General features: G+C 37.4%; 1 protein-coding gene across 8 annotated transcripts in view; it reads right to left on the bottom strand.

Moving 5' to 3' along the window:
• Window positions 1-20066, bottom strand: part of NUBPL (NUBP iron-sulfur cluster assembly factor, mitochondrial) — a 92475-nt gene that overhangs the window by 38766 nt on the left and 33643 nt on the right. For 7 of the 8 annotated variants that reach the window (XM_075503111.1, XM_075503108.1, XM_075503113.1 and 4 more), the window contains 2 exons: window positions 19691-19730; window positions 19510-19600 (listed from right to left, as the gene is read on the bottom strand). In XM_075503111.1, coding sequence (XP_075359226.1) covers window positions 19510-19600; window positions 19691-19730 — 131 coding nt within the window. The remainder of the gene's footprint in view (window positions 1-19509; window positions 19601-19690; window positions 19731-20066) is intronic. The other variant, XM_075503116.1, reaches the window with a different exon arrangement.

Below are 20066 nucleotides of genomic sequence, written 5' to 3'. Positions count from 1 at the left end.
CATAGCACTACTATCATTCTGACACAGTTTCCAATCACTTTGTCTGCCAAAAACATTTGGTTCTTGAAAAAACTTGGATATTGAGTAGTTTTCAGCCCTTTCCTCCACGAGCTCAACTTCAAGTCCTTTTAGGTACAACACTGCCTCATAGAGTAGTGCAAGACAATCCAATCCACCCTTATCAGAGATAACTGGAATAAAAAATAAATACACTATTTTTTTTTTTCCCATAGCTAAAAGCTGTCTCATTTTGCATATACTTGCTGGCCCTAACTTTAAGCTAGCTCCTCTTGCAGAACAAGGTGATTTTCTGGGCCTGTCCTATACTTCCCTCTTCAAGCACTAGTGCCCTTCATCACACTCCATGTGATTCTCCTACCTAGCAAGCACTACAGTTCCCCAAAGAAAACATCTAGACCTATTCTACTACTGTGTGGAATGCTAATGGAGAAGACCTCAACGGCCAATGCTCAAATCCTTTCCTAGGCATTCACTTTCGTGGGGAAGCACAAAACAGTTGGTGCTCTTCTAAGCAGAGGTAGCCGCCTTGGTAAAAACATCTCCATATATAACCTTTACAGTAAAAGAACGCTTTTATAAACAGCTTACTGCTTCAAAAACACACAAAGCAATTGTTGCTCAAGAAGTTACTTTCAAAATTTACCATGTATAGTAGAATGGGAGAAGGAGTAGAGAAATCAGAGGGCACCAGAGCTTTCTGCCTCAAGCTTCCTTCGTAAGTGATCCCATAACAACAAAAAGAACTTTCAACATGCACTTTCTGGATTGCCCTACAAGTAATGATTTTTATTAGTTACACACCTCTGAAAACAGACATTAATAATGGAATCTTAAGCACATGGTGAATCTCAAGGTAAATCTCATTGCTAGGCAACAGAAAAAATACTCTGTTAACATAGGGCAATTAGGTTATAATGCTTTACTTAATTTATGGCACTGAAACCATCTTATTTCATATATTTTCTTCAAACTCATGGATTGAAAAAAGAAATGAGCTGTCTTCAGGAAATTAACTGTGCTCCACTATAATACTTATAAATCTGAGCACAGAAAAATGGAGAAGCTGTACCATCCCAGCAGCAGTTGAGAGGATGTGTTGCTGCTGTACAGAGTAGGACGGAAGACAGGCTTTTGTCGCACCAGTTCAGAAAAGGCAACAGCGAAGATGCCTAGGTGTGCAAGCATTGAATATGGGAGAACTACCCTCCACACACCTCTGAGTTATGCCACTGCTGTGGCGCTGAACTGGTGGAAGTCAGATGGCAAACTAGATTGGAAAACTGCTCCTCATTAAAACTAACCTTGGTTTTTATTTTGGATGTAGTCGAACAGTTATCCTCACAATTTTATTATCTTCTTTTTTAGAATCATTATCTTCTTTTTTAGAATAATTTTATTATCTTCTTTTTTATAATAAGGGTGAGAATGGAGAGCTGCACCACAATGATGTAGCTATAATTGCTGAAAAGAACTGAGGTAGCATTTTTGCCCAGTAGTGAACAGTGTCCTCTGGACATACAGACTTGCTCAGACTTCAGTTGGGGAACTCTGCACCTCATCCCATTTCTCTCTGTAGACTTATCCTCTTCTATTCTGCAAGAAGTAGATGATGAACACTGTGGGGTTCAGTTGCTCTTCTATCACCCTCCCACAGGAATACACAAGCAGTACGACAGTCTTTTATTAGACAAATTATTGAATGTAATTTGGAAGGTATAATGATTTGTTATAGATGCATACACGTTATTTAATGGGAGAAGAAACTCCAGGTCTGTTACTAAATTTCAGCAAAGGAGAAAAAAGGGGAAGACAGACATTTTTAATTAAATTTAGAATTGGAACATATAATCAGAGGAGTGGCTTTCTGAAATCTACCACTACCATTCATTCAACATTATTAAAATGGGATGTATAATCAGGCTGTGATATAAAACACTAATTTGAATGCAAATCCTGTTTATATGCAACAATTTACCAAATCAGGACCACTAGTCCTCATGTTCTCAATCAGTTCTGAGATGTATGTATGCAAATGTGGTTGCATACAAGTAAATGAGCTCAGATTAACAGCACATTACATTAAACGAGTTCCCTTTGCAAGCAATAAGCGGACAGCGGTTACAAAAGCCTGCCTTGTAGCATCTGAAATCTGTCAGCACCTTTGCATGTACCGAAGTGTTAATATCTTTGCCCCTCTAATATATACAGTGTGTAAAACATTTCAAACCATAGAAATGTAATTGCACTTTTCTTAAGTATGGCATTCATCTTTTTTTTAAATGGTTTAACTTGTTTATTGTTAAGCAATGTAATTAAGTGCCATGTGCTTCTATTTTCCCTTGCTCAGAAACACCACAAATGCTTCTGTGTAAATTACTTTAATCAATCACTCTGTTTATGTGACAATTCATAATCAAAATACCAGATATGCATTTTGAGTAAGGGTTCCAAATAGCAACTTAAACCCAAGGTAGAGCATAGAGATATAGTGGCATTTCTGCTGAGGAATGAAGCCTGAGCATCCTCTGTGCATGAGGCAGAAATGACAGAATATTAGCACAGAGGAGGGATTGCTACTGGTGGTTTTGAAGTAATCCTGGTGTTTGGTAAATAACAGAATATATTGTTTATTTGTTCTTATTAAGAGGAATACATGTAGAGTTTCAATCAAGCAGCACTGCAGGTGCAGACTTGGCAGCAGCCAGCCAGGCTCTGAACACCAGTATCAGAAAAGTACCTAGAGCTACATTGCAGGCAGCTTAAGGTCTATTCCTGCCTTATCGCCCTCCTCCTAACCACCTTGTTGTATATATAGATGAGTTAATACAGCCAAACAGCTGAACAAAATACAGTAAGAAATTCTGTTGTTAACTGAGTATGTATGTGTATATAACTGTTCACAGATATTTACATTTGTTCCTGCAAGATAAAACAAATATTTAAAAATATTTCCTTGAAAAATTAAGGATTCTGCTTAAGCATACACAGACATTGGGAACAAATAAGTAGTTCCATGATGTAAGAAAACAGATAATTTAGGAATAGTATAATGAAACATGGCATTTTAATAAAAAAATATTTTTACTTATTCTCACAAATATTTGATAAAGGAGACATTCCCTAGACATAAAAGCTAAGATTTTTAGTCCCTACAGAAACTTTCTCTCTGGTAGTGAAATAACTACTTATACCATAGCAGGATATTCCATAGTGCTTAATACAGCTCGACACTTTCTGAACAAAGACGACTGCCCCTTTGACTTGTCCTCGGATGCTTAACCAATCTCGAAGACTTGTAATCTAACACCATGAAAAACAGATGCACTGCAACAGTTCAAAGTCCCTCTAAGGTATTTCTGAGCAGCTTGTTCTGCCAAGTTCAGAGAGAAATTGAGGTGAAGCATAAGAACAGCTTGCTCCAAAGATTTCCATAAAGAGAATATTCTTTCTCCATATAGACTAAGAGTAACTTTTAGAAACAAGTACCTAGGAAGGAAGCCAGAGTCCTGTTTAATTCAACCACCAAAAGATAAACTGGCCTCCTCCTTCCTAATGACTTTTAGCACTGTTAAGAACTGAAGGCAAATGCAGTAGCCTGAAGTTTCTGTCACCTTCACCTATATAACCTACAGAACTAAAAAACTCCCAGAAGATGACAATAAAAGAGGTTATTCTCTACAGGGCGTCCCAGGAGACTGAGGGAGGGCACTCAACACCAGGCTCCTGCTAAACTTCAGAAAGCCCAGTCAACGCTGTGTCAGCCTGAAGGGAAGATGGCACACAGCTGTGGGACAGCCTGGCATGGCCGCAGCAGTCCAGGGACAGTCTCTGGGGACGACTGAAAAGGAATACTTTTGTGCATCCCCAGCACAACTGATGGAGACTGCATCAGCACTACTGCGTATAGAAAACTTCCACCAGGATTGAGTTGTTACTACGAAGAGCCATTGTAAGCTGAGATTCCCATTTCTCGGGGACTCAAAGCACTTGTTCTGTAAAATATGACACGTTGAGGAGCAAACTTTTATTATGTAGTTAGTCTTGAGGTTGATCGTTGATCTGCTGCTCTCCACCCTTGACCCACAAACAGTCTGCACTACATAATTTGCAGAAACTTTTCTTCAGAAATGCACCATCTTTTTTGTCCTGTTCTATGATATAGAACTGTCTGTAGTTCAGCTGCTGAATAATGATGACTGGAAAAGAAATATGGAACTAGGCAAGTTTCTATTCTTATGCCTTCTAGCAATAAAATTAAGCACACAAGTAAAGTAATATAAATGTAAACAAATCAGAAAAAAGTGGGCTAGCATCACATCACCTAATTAAACTAATCACCAGGTTGATGCAGCTATGTTAAGCACGTCATCTAAACTATATATTCTCTTTGAGCTCTCCCTACTAATACACAAAGGCATCAGCATTGCTGAGCTATCAAATCCAAAGTCAACACACATTTTTAAGGCAGTATTGTCAGGATCCAATTTAAGCTCATACAATTTATATATGCTGCCTGATTCAGATTTTCCCTACAATAACAACAGAAGGAAACATTACAAGTGTTGGCAACAAATATCAAAAGGGAGAAGCTTATTAAGCCCACCACCCATACTTATTTTAGCCAATATTTCTGTAATGATGTTAAAAGCTGATATATAGTTTAAGACTTAATGCTTGAGTTATGCAATGGAAAGCAATGTCCCTAATTCTCTTCATACGTCATTTAACTTCCTTAAACTTCAGTTCATATTCTGGTACAATGAGGAAAATTAATAAAGTCCTTACTGGGGTACCAACAGTCTAATATAGGCATCATTTCATGCCCATCATTGAGACATTGATTTTAAATTAGTGCTTAAAAATCATTAGATTAAAAAGGTCAGAAAATTCTGTTTCTTAAGTATAATGTATAACACTTTTTTGTACAGAAGATGGAACTTCTACAGAGGATGGTCTAAGGCCTTCAGAAAAAGGATTACAGAAGAAAATAACATGATAGATGTTATTCAAGTCACTTAAGATGCCACTGAAGAAAACCCTCCAATATTACCATAAACTGTGCAATATAAAAACTGGAATAGAACCAATTAGATGCAGATCGCTGAACTGAGGCCAAAAGACAGTAAATCTCAATACAGGACTTGGTTTTTTGTCTGGTGAGATGTTATCAGATCTCAGAGTAAGTAGCCTTGAGGTGAAACATTCATTTTCAATAATGAAATGTTATTTTATCTTTTTTAAATAACCTGTTTTTCATAAATATGGACAAAACTCCATCCTCCAAACTTTCTGGACTTAAAATTCACAAGCATATCCTCCCCAGTCACTGAATTCAAGATAGTCTAACCTTGCTAATGAAACTAGCATTGGAGAGTCTGCTTGAATTACCTTGGAGCACAACAATCAATACACCCAATGAGAAACAAGAAGTCACAACAAGGTTGCACAAAATATAGAACCTTTCAATCCCACAGGAAGATTCAAGAGGATGAGAGAGCGTGAAAAAAGAGTGTAAGTAAGTGAGAACACGTGTGAGAGCAAGCAGAGCATATCACTGACTCGCTGGGATTCTTGACCATGGGACTGTGACCGTGAAGTTGGTATATGTTCTCTGTTAAAAGAAATGGCTTTAGGTCAGAAAGGAGCAAGAACAACTGCATATAGGCTGTCCTTACGAAGAATGCAACACAGAAAGTGCATTAAAGACACAGACAAGATGTAAAAGTAAATACAATTTTAAAATTGTACACATTTTGCAGTTGCACACATAACATTCCCACAATTTCAAGATGTGCTGAAGGTCTTATTCATAGAGCAGTAATTTACTATGCATTTACTATGAATTAGACAACAGATAATCTGTGAAAGCATCACATATAGATCGCCAAAATAATTTCTGTGCCCACAGAACCACGTTTTTGCATTTACCAGTGCCCTCAGTTATGAATCTGCAACAATAAACTAAAAGTGTTACTTGTATTCTAAACCTAATTAAAATAATTTGCTGAAGGTGCTGATACCATGAATTTCAGGGACATTCAGTGATTACTGCCAAGCATGGGACAGTCTTCATATTTTCATTTGCTTCCCAGATTTTTGTTTAGCTCTAATTCTTACTTCATGTTTTTTATACAGAAAAAACTGTTTACATCTAGCAGAAAAAGTACTTAAAATGGGCAACTACTTTAGTTGCATAATAAAAGAGCTGTATTCCAAAGGCATCATTTTGCTGGGAGAACATACGCCTTCTTTTAAAAGATACTGTTGAGGGAGCAAAACACTTTAAGAGGAGAAACATCTATTGCAGCTTCATAAACAGTACAGAAAACTGGGGGTTTTTCTTTGTTAGGAAGGAGCGGGGGGGGAACAGACACTAATCTCTGGTACCTTAAGCACAATTACTTTACATTTGTGTCAATCACTTGGTATGTGAGAAATAACCACTTTCTACAAAAAATACTGGTACAAAAACTGCTGCTATTCTTGGATATCTGCAGTTATCTTCTGGGAGCAAAAGAGATATGGGAGGATGGTGTGAGTGAAGGATCAGTCTGTCAGCTTCCAATGGTCAGAATGCCAAACAGATTATTAAAAAAAACAACTCTGTGCAATCAGTTTAACATATATTACTTCAATATTAATTTTTAGAAGCTGTTTATATAGTTATATTCATAGTTTATTCACTAAGTAAAATTAGTGTATAATGCTAAACAATGTATCAATGTTTAGGGGTGGGGAAGTTTCACTTTTGTTTTGATCAAAAAGAAGAAAAAGAAATGCTGAAAAAATGGAAAAATAAAAACCCTTAAAAAGCAGCTTTGGTGAGCTCCACCTATGCATTCAGAAGCAACGCTAAAAATTCTCCTAAAGATCTTGACTACTCAGGAAGGGAAATACCAAAATCTCCACTGAGCACCAAGTTTCAACCAGAAGCCCATTTGGGATCCATTAATTACACACACATTTGTGAGAAAGGAGCAAGCCTTACAGGCCCAATCTAGCAGGCATGCTCTAAATGCACTTGCCAGTGATAACACCGAACCCAACACAAAGCTGAGCGCTTGTGGCCATTAAAAACAAACCAAAACAAAGCCTGTGGTTCTGCTGTTATAATTGCAGCTGTTTAATATCATAATTAGACATGATTAGAGAGAACCTATCCATGAACTGGAAGATGTGAGTTTCATTTTCTCAGGCAGGTGGCATTTACCTGGACCACTGTACAATCAAGAACGTAAAAGCCATCGAAGCAACCAGGACCCTATATATAAGGCCAGTAGCTGAGGTATTAACCTGGAAAGCTGAAACTTCAGATTTCCTGAACTTCCTGCATAGCACTGGTCATGCTCCCCCTTCACACGTCTAGTCCTGGCCCCAGGAATCTTGCATCCCTGGCTGTAGAGCAGAAGGATGACTGCTGTATGTGATTTCAGGGCACTCTCCTGGCCAGCAGGAAATAGAGGCTTAAATGCTAAACTGAGAAAGTAACTGAACTTGCAGCTCCCATGTCCTGGCTGAATAGTTATGGAAACTTCCCAGGCTGTTATTATGAACAGCGAATAAGCCTGTCAAGTTAAACCGAAAGAAAGGTCTTGGCACCTAACAGAAGATACTAGATTTTGGCTCTAAATCTGAGCTCCACAGAGCTGTCCTATACAGGCTACAATTGGGTGCTGAAATGCAGGACAGAGACAGAAAGTGAGACATATCCCACAGGCTTTTCCTAATAGCCCTCTCGCTCAACATCTTCAGTATTGTTCATTTCCAGCCGGTGAACCTACCAACTTTGACTTATACCATTAATTTCCACTTATTCCACACCAAGCTCTAAACTTCAGCACTCTAAGATACTGCACCTATTCTGCTAAGGCACTGCCAAAGAGTATGAAGGTAAATCCAGGAGGGGAAAGTAACCTCAGTACCACTGGGAACAACAAGCAATGTATTCCCAACATCCCAGGTATGCAGTGGCTCCAGCCTAGGCTTTGGTTTAACTTTCCATTCCTGCAGGCAGGGCACCTACTTCTGAGGCACTGCAATGTTCAGCACAGCAATACCCATGTCCCTTTTATCATCTAGCCTACAGCAGCAAGAAAGAAATAACAGACTCCTCTATTAGTGGAAAAGAATAGAGAATGTATTAGAGAAGAGTGGCATTAGGTGTCTACTAGGTGTCTACTAGTTTTTGAAAAGTCTCACACAAATAATGCAAGCTTCATTTAGAAAAGAAAACAAATAGTGCCTTGTCTTTTCTTAGTTCCTCTACCACCGGTATTTCTGTTTAGCAAATACTTAAGAACATGCTTAAATCGCCACCTATTTCCATGAATTAAGCTGGATGCCATTTAGGCACAAAGTTCTGAACTTCGTTGCAGAGAAACCTTAAACCTCAAAACAGTTTTCTTTAAAAGCTCAAGGGGAAAAAAGAAAAAAAAAAAAAAAAGAAAAAAAAAAAGAAAAATGCAAAAAAAAAAATCAGTTCTAGCTCCAGCACAGCCATTTTGAGACACCATGAGCTCTCTACCATTTCTTCCTGTCTAGTCAACAAACCCAGCAAAACTGCTGCATGTTTTGCATTTGTTCTGTTTTATGCAAAGGAGGGCAGACACATGCATACCTGTGTAATCTGCGCGAGAGATGAGACTACTGGAAGCAGAGCAAAGAAAATACTCTCATAGCCTGTTCCCACAGCAGCAGTAGCTGCACAGTCATAACCATGACAGCTGAGGAACCAGGCCAAGAAATGTTTGCTGTAAATACATTCTCACTATGTTGCTAGGCTTTTTTTTTTTTAATCCTCAAAGACAGTTAAAATACATTTACTGCAAACGCTTCCAGTTCAGCAGTAAGTTGTTGGCTAATATTTTTGTTTTCTTCTGGCTTTCCTAACACTTCTTTCTGTGATTGTCAATTCCTTGTAGAGACTATAATCCCTTTTCATATCAGCTGCTAACACAAGCCAATAAAGCTACAGGGATCCATATAGATCCTGCTTCCTTCATTAAGAGAAGAAAGGCAACAGAACAGGTTTTGTAGCTTCAGCCGGAAACAAAAAGAAAGAATCAAGCCCATATGCATTCAATCATACCCGTCCCAAAACATACAGGAGCACTCAAGTCAAAGGGATATATTGCACCTGGATGACGGCAGGAACACTCTAACTCCATAGGGAGTTAACCTGGGGGACAGAGGGGTGGAAAGAAGGAGCCTGCTGTGTTTTCGGCTGCAGTACGTCCCTGAATCCATGTTTAGCTTCTGATCTCCAGGACGTACAATAATTTCCCTTAAATATGTACATACTGATTGGGACTGGTTAAGGCAGCTCTCTCTGGACAGACAGGACCTTTCAAGGTGACTATCAGCATTTGAGCAAATTAGTGATGATTATGCAAATTCCTGTAACAGGCTTTTCTAAACATCAACATTACAACTAAAGCATGCTGTAGAAATTAGTGTCAAGATTTCCATTGATTTCAGCAGGCTCTGGATGAGAAGAAATTAGTTTATTTATCCTTTAGTCTTAGCAAAATAAATGTAACCAAAAATCAGTATAAGCATTTTTTAAAACAAATCCTTTTATAAGGTATGAGTGGGTCATCTGCTTATCTTGCCCTTGAAATAGTTTCCTTAATTTCAGCGATAAAATGAGGGATGCCAATTAACCTTCCTTGCTGTAAATGAAAGCTTATTAAAGATTTAAGGGGAAAAAAAAAAAATCTCACAAGCATTCAGAGTTGTTGTTTACTGTCTGCCAGCTGCAGATGCAGTCTTAGTAGCATATCAAAGTGCAGTCTTAGCGCTGCGAAGTTTGGCCACTATTTATTGTTGAGTGTTGTTCCCCTTTTCAAGATATCCCTAGAGCAGATCCTGACCTTTCTAAATAGAACAAATACATAATATCAATGACCTTATGTGTAGGGATGAAATGTCTGGATCTTTTCATTTTCGTACTTTGGATCACAAAAATAGAAAAGGATCCCAACTCCCTAAAGAAGCAACTGCTCTTTACTGTTCTGAAGAGCAGTGATGTCTCAACTTTTTTTTTTTTTTTTTCCAAACTGTAAAGTAGGAGACTTTAGCATGAACTAACAATCTCTATGCCCACCTCAGGCTAAGAGAACTCAAAACAGAAGAAATATTTTTTAATTGCTGAAATGCTGGCAAATTTTTCACTGTAGTGACACCTGGTGAGACTACTGTATTTTAGAATTATGTACTGCAAAGTATAAACACATCTTTGTAGTTTATAATACAAGCACAGCTTTGTTTACCTCTATGAAATGTAAACTGTAAATATCCTGCTACAGACTATCTGCCTCAACTCCTCAATTACTTGCAGACTGGATAAATACATGAATATTGTAAAACACAAGTCAATTTTGAAATTAGCAAAAATTCTCAAATGGAAGATGTTGCCAAAACACAAAAAATAGAAAGAGGGAAACAATATTAACCTGCATTTAGCATATACACTTTAGGTACACCTACCCTGTTGATCAACAGACGAGTGTGCATAGACTCTTAAATGTGTATTAAAAGGTTAAAAAAAAAAATACTAACAGCTATTCATGTTTCTTACCACCTTTGCTACAATTTCCCATTGTAGCATCTCACTCTTTTCCTCTCTTGAAAACTTACTGCCATAATGCAAGTTAAATGCCTTCAATGATAATCTCTTGATAGAGTGCCCCTCCTAAACCAAAAAGTCTTAAAAATAAAATCCACACTCAAAAAAAAGAAATCTTCTGGCTTCACTGAGTGCTTTTTCTTCACTTGCTCTTTACATTTACAATAAGAATAATTTTCATCATTGACTCACTATTACTATTCTGGGGATCCTTTCAATTCATTCAAAACATAGCTGCAAAAAAATCAGAGCCATCAACTTGTTATTGTCATCTTCCTCCTGACCCAATATGTGTCATTCTCTGCTAAATCCCATTTTGCTGCTCCCTCTCATTGACCAATATACTGTCTCACTAATTTTATACTGATCAGAGACAGTTTTTTGCCCACGCTAATAATAATTTTAACTTTGAGCAATCCCTCAATGACATTTACCATGTTAAGTGATGAAACCCAGCAAAATTGGAACTTTACTCCTTTATTAGTGGAAAAGAACAGAAGAGTGGCATTAGGTATCTACTGTAGTCCATATTTTGAAATTTTTCATGTAAGTAAGTACCACCAGTATTCCTGTTTAGCAAACACTTAAAAACATGCTACCCTTGAAATCCATGTCTCCAGAGGCTATTCCTGAACTCACTCCTGCTTGTCTTTCTTCAAGCTTTCTTCTAAAAAATTTGGCCATAAAAGATTTATTCTATACGTGTAACTTCTTATTTTAAGATGTCTTTTGCTGCCATCTTTGAATTTTTCTTTCTCCAATTTAGACTGTAAAATACTCAAGGCCAACACTGATAGCAAGATTTAAAAAAAAAAAAAAAAAAAAAAAAACCCAAAAACCACCACCAAAAAAAAACCCCACACCAAACCTTTCAACCTATGGTTCTCCATGCACTGCAGAGGAGGGCCAGATACCTTAGACTGAGTTTCATAAAGGTATGCTTCCTAGGCAGTGAACTACTCAGCTAAAGCAAAAAATTGCTGTAAGTCTCCAGCACAACCTTCTTTATGGCATTGCTACTCAATTCGAAGATGCCTGAGAGCACATAAACGCACACAAGCCTAGAATCCTTGTTTTTAAACCTCTCCTAGATCAAGGTACTTCTGTCAAAACAAGAAGTATGACAGGAAAAAAATATATATATTTATCTACTTTTTTTTTTTTATTTCATAGGTCATATTAAGGCTGGTCATTCAAGAGATAAGGCTTATTTGGGTTCGATTTTTATGTCTCTGCCTACAGGGATCTGGATCAGCACCTCTAAAGTCTACAGAGACTGGCCAACTGACTGGAAATGCTACTGAGGAAAGGATGCCCTCAGTCATTATGTTGAAACTTGCTCATTTGATTGCAAGACTTAATTGTATATTCACTTAAGCAAGAGAGATGAGCTAGCATAACTGTTTAGTTTAGTGATTAAGGCACTCATATTAGAGAGGCACCTGCATTTCAGTTTAGGTTTTGACTGAGTGCTCTAACCAGTGATCTCTGTAGAAGGCAGAACCATTTTCTCCTTTTTGAGCTGTAGGCTTTAATGGAGTTATATACCGATAGTCAAACAGGCGGTGCAACACCAATTTTAGCACTAATCCCAGATTCACAGAACGACCTAGGTTTGAAGGGACCTCAGAAGGTTATCTGTCTGGTCCACCTTGCTGCTCAAAGTAGGATCAACTTAGAGCAGGTTACTCACAGTCTTGCTCAGCTGAGTTCTGAATATCTTCCAGAAGAGAGATTCTAGAATCTCTCCAGGCAACCCGTTCTGATGTGTGATTGCTTTCGCTGTAAAAAAAACAACCAAACAAACAAATCCCCTCCCATCCCCTCACATTTCTTATTATATAGTGCAACTTGCATTCATTACCTCTTGTGCTACCACCGTGCACATCCAGGAAGCATCTGTCTTCATCTTCTCTGTACATACCCATTAGGTAGTTGAAGACAGCAGTTCATAGCTCCCTTTAACCTTCTCAAAACCAAAAAAAACCCAGTTCTCTCAGTGTCCCTTCACATATTACATGCTTCATCCCCCTCATCACCTTGATGGCTCTTTGCTGGAGAATATATATGCAAGGTAGCATGTACCATCACAAGTTAAGCAATTGTGCCTATATCTGCAAGAGACATTTAGGTTCTGATGAATATTAGTTGTGGTGAATGCCAGTGATACGTTTACATTGATCTTAGGCATTCTTAACAGATTTTATATCATTGACACGTACACATATACTTTGGAAACCTGAGACACAAAATATATTGTGCTCAATAGAAAAAAAAAAGTATAATAAATTTATTTCATAAATATGAAAAGTATCAAAGGAAGAAGTTTAGACTTACTTGGAAGTTGTAAATACTAGTCTTTGTATTTCTGTGCATCTCTCAAGAAACTCACTACAGTGCTGAATACTGTATAAACACAGAATGAAATTTCCATGGTCGCCAAAATGTAAGGCAAAAGACAGTATGTGGACACAAACAGAAGCCGAAGGACAACTCTTAGTAAACCATGCTAATCAATCAGGCAGAACGGCTCAGCACGTAGTACCCAACTACCTTACTGACAATGTTCTTGTCGTGTATTGCTTCCAAATCAAATACACATCATTCCTTCTAATTTGGAATGGTTTCCCCTAGTTCCTCCATTGTTCTGTTTGTAAGAAATGTATTTATGTATGCAGGCAAACAACACAGTACAAAACTGTGAAAATTTATATGCTGAAGAATTTATGAGATTTAACAAAGCATGTTAAAAACACACATGATAAATGAGATCAGACTGATGTCTACAGACACCATATACAGAACATTTTGCTGCACAGAACATGCAAAGTAAACCAGTCAATGGCAGGGTGGTAGCTATTTTACCAGATATAAATACATAAATACATTTGCTCTCAATACCTTATCTATTTTTCTTGTCTTCCCAAGCGCAGCATTAACGTATACCTAAAATAAACCACATTTAAAGAAAAATTGTCCCCAAATCCACATATGCAACCTCTCCAGTTTAAATGGTGGAAAGGCGAATACCAATAACTACATATACACTTCTCAAACAGTAGCAACTGCACATAATAATTTACTAACTAATGTATGTCAAACAAAAATAGTATTGAACATCTATAATTTCTCTATAGAGATGGGCCACTTTAGGCAATGATCAAAAACCCACAACAATATAGCCTCCATAGTCTTTGCTCTCCAAGAATTAAATATTCCAAGTTTCCAAGTTACTCTAATCCCAAATCTTTAAACACAAATTTTTACTGTTCCATTCACTCCACTGTTGCTTTTATGGCAGCTTTTTCATGGAGGCTCTTGAAATATCCCAGACCTCACAACCCACAGTCTGCTCAGTATTTCAAAGATAATTTATCCATCTGTCTGTATCTTCCCTATTCCCAATAACATATGATACTGTACAACTACTTATGTATGATAACTAAGTATCAGAGAATTATGCTACAAAAAAAGGTCTGAGTACATATATTCACACATACACATTCAACTACACACTCGACTATACTACTACCATTACCTCTGGCAAGTGCTGGTTTCGAAGCAGTTCTCTTAGTAGAAGACAGCTTCAGAAGGAAAGTAGCACACAAAATCTCCATCTCTAGCCAAACTTTCAAAATTACGTACAATTGTAATAACTGCATAAACTCAGTTAGAAGGGTTTTTTTTAAAGGACAAGACTGGATCTTCAGACTACAGCCCTATTCAGCTTTGGGTTGAGCTAATAAAATAATTTTGATCATTCTTCTGCTGAATTCATGGTTTTCAACATGAATCTGCAGGGGATAAAGCCTGTCCATGCTTCAGAGTGCAAGGCCCTCCTTTTGCTCATGTGCAACTGCTCTGCATTGGAAGTTTTATATAATTTGCTTCCCTGTATTCTTTCCTTTCCAATTATAACTTTCCCAGTGAAACTTTGTTTTATTTTAATTTTCTTTCAATACATACCTTTTATAAAATAGAGGCACTAAAGTGGTGCTAAAAGAAGCAGCAAGAAAGACATGGAGGAATTACAATTAGATAATAAGAAGAGTATTTTAGGGACTCATTTGAATCGAGCCAGTCCAGGAAAATCTTCATTGTCTTTCTGGGAAAATGTGTTCATCCTTATCAGGTACATCTAAGGAACCTTTAGAGCTCACAATACACTTAACAGCACTGAGGCTCTACTTTATAGCCATACTATACCAAGGATGCTGCCAATGCACAAAATGCTCCTGATACTCTAGAGGAGCATGATAAGGAAGAAATACAAGAGTCTTGCCATGTAAGATCTGACTAGCCTGCAAAAACATAGGTTAAAATGTCATGTCAGGGTAAGAAATCCTGTTAAGGATGTTAATCAACCAGAGACCCCTGCCTTGAAAAGAGAGCAGATTTTTGGGCTAGTTCCAAGGGGACTGTTTGCACTTAACAGAATTGCTGACATCTATAATCCATGTTGTGTAGGTAATGCTTGCTTCTAATAGTGATACAACTTTATTGATATGACAAAGATACAAGAACACTACATGCTGAAATATGCACTTGTATTTTACCTGTAGTCCCATTTTTTTTGATTTTTTTTTTTAATAGAAAAGCTATCATACCCACTGCATAGTCAGTTTTTTTCCTTCTCTGTTGGTATTTCAACTTGATAACACATGTAGAATAAGATAGAGTGTGAAGATCAGAGAAACCAATACTTACTATCATTCATATTAGAAGTTTTACTGATTACTGCCTAAACAAGAAACACGCTCCATGTGTATTGCGCCTATGACTACAGCAGCTATTAAACTGGCAGCCAACGCAGTGCCACTTCCTCTCCTCCAACCTTTTGGCAGAACAATTGCCACAATATACTCCAGGACGTACAGCAGCCAGTCATGCTGCTCCTGGATCAGTTCAGGATTGGACCTGTACCCTTCTAATTGCTTCTTTGCCACTGAACTGTCAAGGTGTCCTCAGACAGAAATGAGAATGGTGCTAGAAAACTTACCATACAGACTATATGGGACAGTGGTGATGACCATTTAAAATCTTTGTTGCAAAAGCAGTTTAAACCAGCGAACAAGTTTCACTTGCCTTTTTTTTTTTTAAATAGTCTTTATATTCCTAAGGTTCTTAGCTGCATACTTCACACTTATTTCAACAGAGCTTTTCAGACACGTTACTGTTAAAGTACAGGCTTTAGATAACTCTCAAAAAATTCGTATCTTTACGCTACTTACCCAAAAGGTTAATCAGAAGTCACTCCCACAATAAATATACTAAGATGATGCATTTTGGGGTAGCTTGTTCAGTCTGAACAAAGTACCATAGCACTAAGTGAAGACACACACAGAGTAAAGGAACGAGTGCTGAAAGGGACTATACAGACGAGCAGGCAGCTTCTGAAATGTATTTTAAGTGAAAACTGAACAGAAAAAGCCTAGTGCTACAGATGACACTGGAAAACTATCAAAACTTCCTTACCTCGGCTTTAACGATATCATCAGAGAAAAGAACAATATTTTAAAAAACTCAAGTAAACAAAAATAAAACACTCTCTTTATCTCACCTACAGGCAAGATTCAAAGGAAGCGTTAACAGAGGTGAATGATTTTTCACATGAAGGTAACTGTGGCAGGGAAATGGGAAGAGTTAAAACCAAGATGAGAGAAAAGATCACCCTGCAGTGTAAACGGGCCTACAATACATCTAATTACGTGAACAAAGAAGTCACTTCTCAGCCACAACAAAACTTTGGATAATTTCAAGACATGTAAACTAGAGATAAATTTAACTGAAAGAGTTATGAATATGTTTATATAGAATCAAATATTCCCTTACTGTTTGTAATTCACTTTTGCTACAGGTGAAAAATCATTTCCTTATGTATTTCTTGTTCTTTCAATAACTTACCTTCATCCCTCTCCTTCTTTTCTATTGAGCGATACTTTTATTAAAGTAGGATACATTATAGAATCAGTATGCTATATATTTTCATTTATATATTGATCCGATACACATACATCAATATATATGTAATGTATGTAACATAGTATACTAAACTGTTAACTCTATTTTCTATTATAAGGGACACTTCCTTCAAACTCTGTTTAAGGAAAATGATGTGTTCCAGAAAACCATCCTTGCTCGTGAGATACAGATTACCAGAGAAACACCAAGCACTAATTTTGGTCTTCAATATTATTGCCTGTTATCTCCCAGTCTGACACCATACAACACACAAGAACAAAGGTAGCTTCTCAGACTAGACATCTGGCAAAAGGAGAGCCTGGATTTAAAAGGTGGTGTTTCATCTGAAAAGCAATGTACATCCTGGCCATAAACAAGTAGAAGTGAAAAGAGAGAAAAATGAGGTTGGACTCTGGATTGTGCTGAAAAGCCATTCATCCACCAAAGAAGTAAAACCAGAGAAGAACAAATATACACATATTACAAAGAGTGAGGTTACACACAGTAGGTATATAAGAAAGCACATAATGTATATATTTAACAAATGTATTTTCCAAAGTAAGAATTCCAGAAATTTAAATAAGTTGCAAGTGCAAGAGAAGCATTAAAATACTCATTACAAGCGCAGACCAATTATGAGTTAATAAGTTAATGAATTTGGAAACTAAGCCCTTCAATGCCTTATTGGAGCATCTGAAGCATGATAAACTCTGGAAAACAGATTTGTTCATATGGAAAAAACCAAACAAGCATCCAAAGTTATTTACAGAGTGAAAGCATAGTCTTGACGCTCTTAAAACAAACAAAAAAAACCCTCCACCACCTAACAATAAACACCATTATAAAATACCACCAGTGTTTTTAATGCAAAAGTCTGGGAACCTCTGTGTTTTCTATCTGGCTGACTTAACTATTTTAAGAACTTAATATTTTATCAGCTTGTCTGAATGCACACAAGCTCCTTACACTTATATTATACTATAAATCTAGATTAGGGAGCTAATTTAAATGGTTTATATGTAGCTATAGAGGTAGAGCAGCTATTTCTTAAGAACATGGTTTTAGAAAGTTAAATACAAGCAGAAGTATTTTACTCTTGCAAGCAACTTTATCCTGTCAAACAAAGGCTAATAGCTAAGACCAACCAGAACAGATAAAAGAGAAAACAAGGAAAAATTTCAAAGCCCCCAACAGTTCACAAAACTATTTCTAATATAAAATGGAATGACAGTATCTTGAAAAACATCATCGCATGCTGTGGTCCTCTCTTCTTTAGGTGTCCACAGCTATAACACTATTGGTTCTACAGTTAACTCCTTCTTGAGACTGACTAGTAACTATGTCAGAAGGGAGATTACAGTTTTTAAAACCAAAATAACTTGTGTTAGTCCGGAAAATTTATTAGTCATTTTCTAAAAACCACCTGTATGGAGGTGGAACCTGCTGGTTCTCCCTGTGATCTGTGAGCTTCTTTGAAGGAGGAGAGGCAAAGAACTTTTTCCAGCACAGATTTAAGACTACCCTGGTCTTCATGCAGAAGCAAAATGCTTCTGGGGAGAAGAAATTTAGCTGTAAAGCCTTCCTCTTTCAGAATTCCGGTTCCACCGTCAGAGAAATCACTGATGCCCCGAGCACTAATGGACTCTGTCTCATTCCTACAGCACGATCGGCCAGCACGTAACTGCTTCGTTGGTTGCTAGGGAGCAATGAGCTCGTTACACGGCATCATCCGTACCCTCCACAAGGATGCTGGCACATGCTTCCCATCTGGGGATACTACTGATTGAAGTAACAGCACTGGAGTGCCTGCCAGTCTTCAGTCTCCCACGGTCGAGTACGCCAATACAGCAGGTGCTAACTTTAGCTCTACCTTTGAGGTTTTAGGCTCTAGTCTTTGTGAGCCTGGCCAACGCAATGCAACACACAACAGGTCAGAACAGCCTTCTACAGCTATTGGCATGGATACCCCTTATTTTTAAAGGCCAAATCTAGACAAAGATGTTCTTCCTGAAATTTTGGCAGACACACAGCTTTTCTGACTAGGGCAATGATTGCCACTATTCCAAAGTCTGTGTTAGATGAGAATTCAGTACAAATGGAAAAAGGCGGGGGGGTGCGGGAGGGAATATTCTTTTCAGTCATTAAAGGAGTACAAGATTTAGAGGCATTTACAGAAGACATACAGAAACCTAGTGACCTCCAAGCTGTATACATTAAGTCCCTGGAATGGATGTCAGCTGTGAACAACCTGGGTCACTTCAAAGTCTAAACATGCAACCTTAATGCATTTTTTCAGCTGTTTGTCTCATTAGAATTTCACAGATCTATTCACAATAACAAGGGGGGAAAAAAAAAAATAATCTGTCAAGAAATAAAAAAGCCACCCTGCTTCCATATGCCAGGAAATTTATTAACTAACAACCTATCTGCATTACACAGAGATGGTATCTAATGATTTTCTTGTACCTGTCATATGTCAAATGCCATCCAAGAATTCTTAGTGCTGGTGAATTAATAAGCACATAAGGGAATACAGCTGTAGATATGCATAGATACCTATACATTCAAATCCTTAGGCAACTTCAACATGCCCCCTTTTTTTTTTTTTAAACAATTGCATAAAGAAACATAAAAAGGAATGAGAAGGAAGGCAAACTGGGGTGATTCACTCAAATGCATGGAACAACAGCTCTATTTGAAGGGGATAGGTAAATGCAAAAAGTGTCAACTTTCTCTCTTACCTGAAGTTAAGATTAAATTCTTAAGAATTTAAGACGACCAAGATACAAAAATGCTCACCACTAATATATGAAATAACATCATGGATGCTCATGTGTCAGTTAAATGCATTTTAAAATAAGCGATTAGTTTGAAACACAAATATGTACCTAAGTCCTTACCTGTCTCAACAATTTCTCAACAGCTGACATTACCATGAGCCCTCTCCACACAACCGGGACAGTCTCTTCTATCAAGAAACCCATAGACATGCTGAAACAACAAAGCAAAAACTTAGGCTTTCCAGCACAATACCAAGTACATCTGTAAAAAAACTTGATTTAAATTAAAACATATGCTCACCATGCGATTCCATAGTTCTTAAGGGGCCTCATTAGATTTTCTAAAACAGAAGCAAACAAGGGTTTTTTTGGGGGAGAGTTGGTTTTGGGTTTTGTTTTTAGGTTTTTTTTTAAGAAATAAGCTTACACAGTCTTTTTTCCTTTTCAGAGCAGTTTTCCCTCTCTGTTAAAAGCATTTATCTATTTTTCCCCCTCATCCCTTCAATATATATATGCATTTATCTATTCTACCCAAGAACCTGGCCCCACTTTTTCTTAGGTTGTTACATTTTACTGATACCATTCATCTTTTGCCAGAATAACAATGCATTTACCCATAATATAATGTCACTTTGTGCTGCCGAAACTGACTCATCTATTTGTATGAAATCCCCATG

This window comes from Mycteria americana, chromosome 5 (genome assembly GCF_035582795.1).
Source record: "Mycteria americana isolate JAX WOST 10 ecotype Jacksonville Zoo and Gardens chromosome 5, USCA_MyAme_1.0, whole genome shotgun sequence".
Classification (NCBI taxonomy): domain Eukaryota; kingdom Metazoa; phylum Chordata; class Aves; order Ciconiiformes; family Ciconiidae; genus Mycteria; species Mycteria americana.
This window is presented reverse-complemented; position numbering and strand designations above follow the sequence as displayed.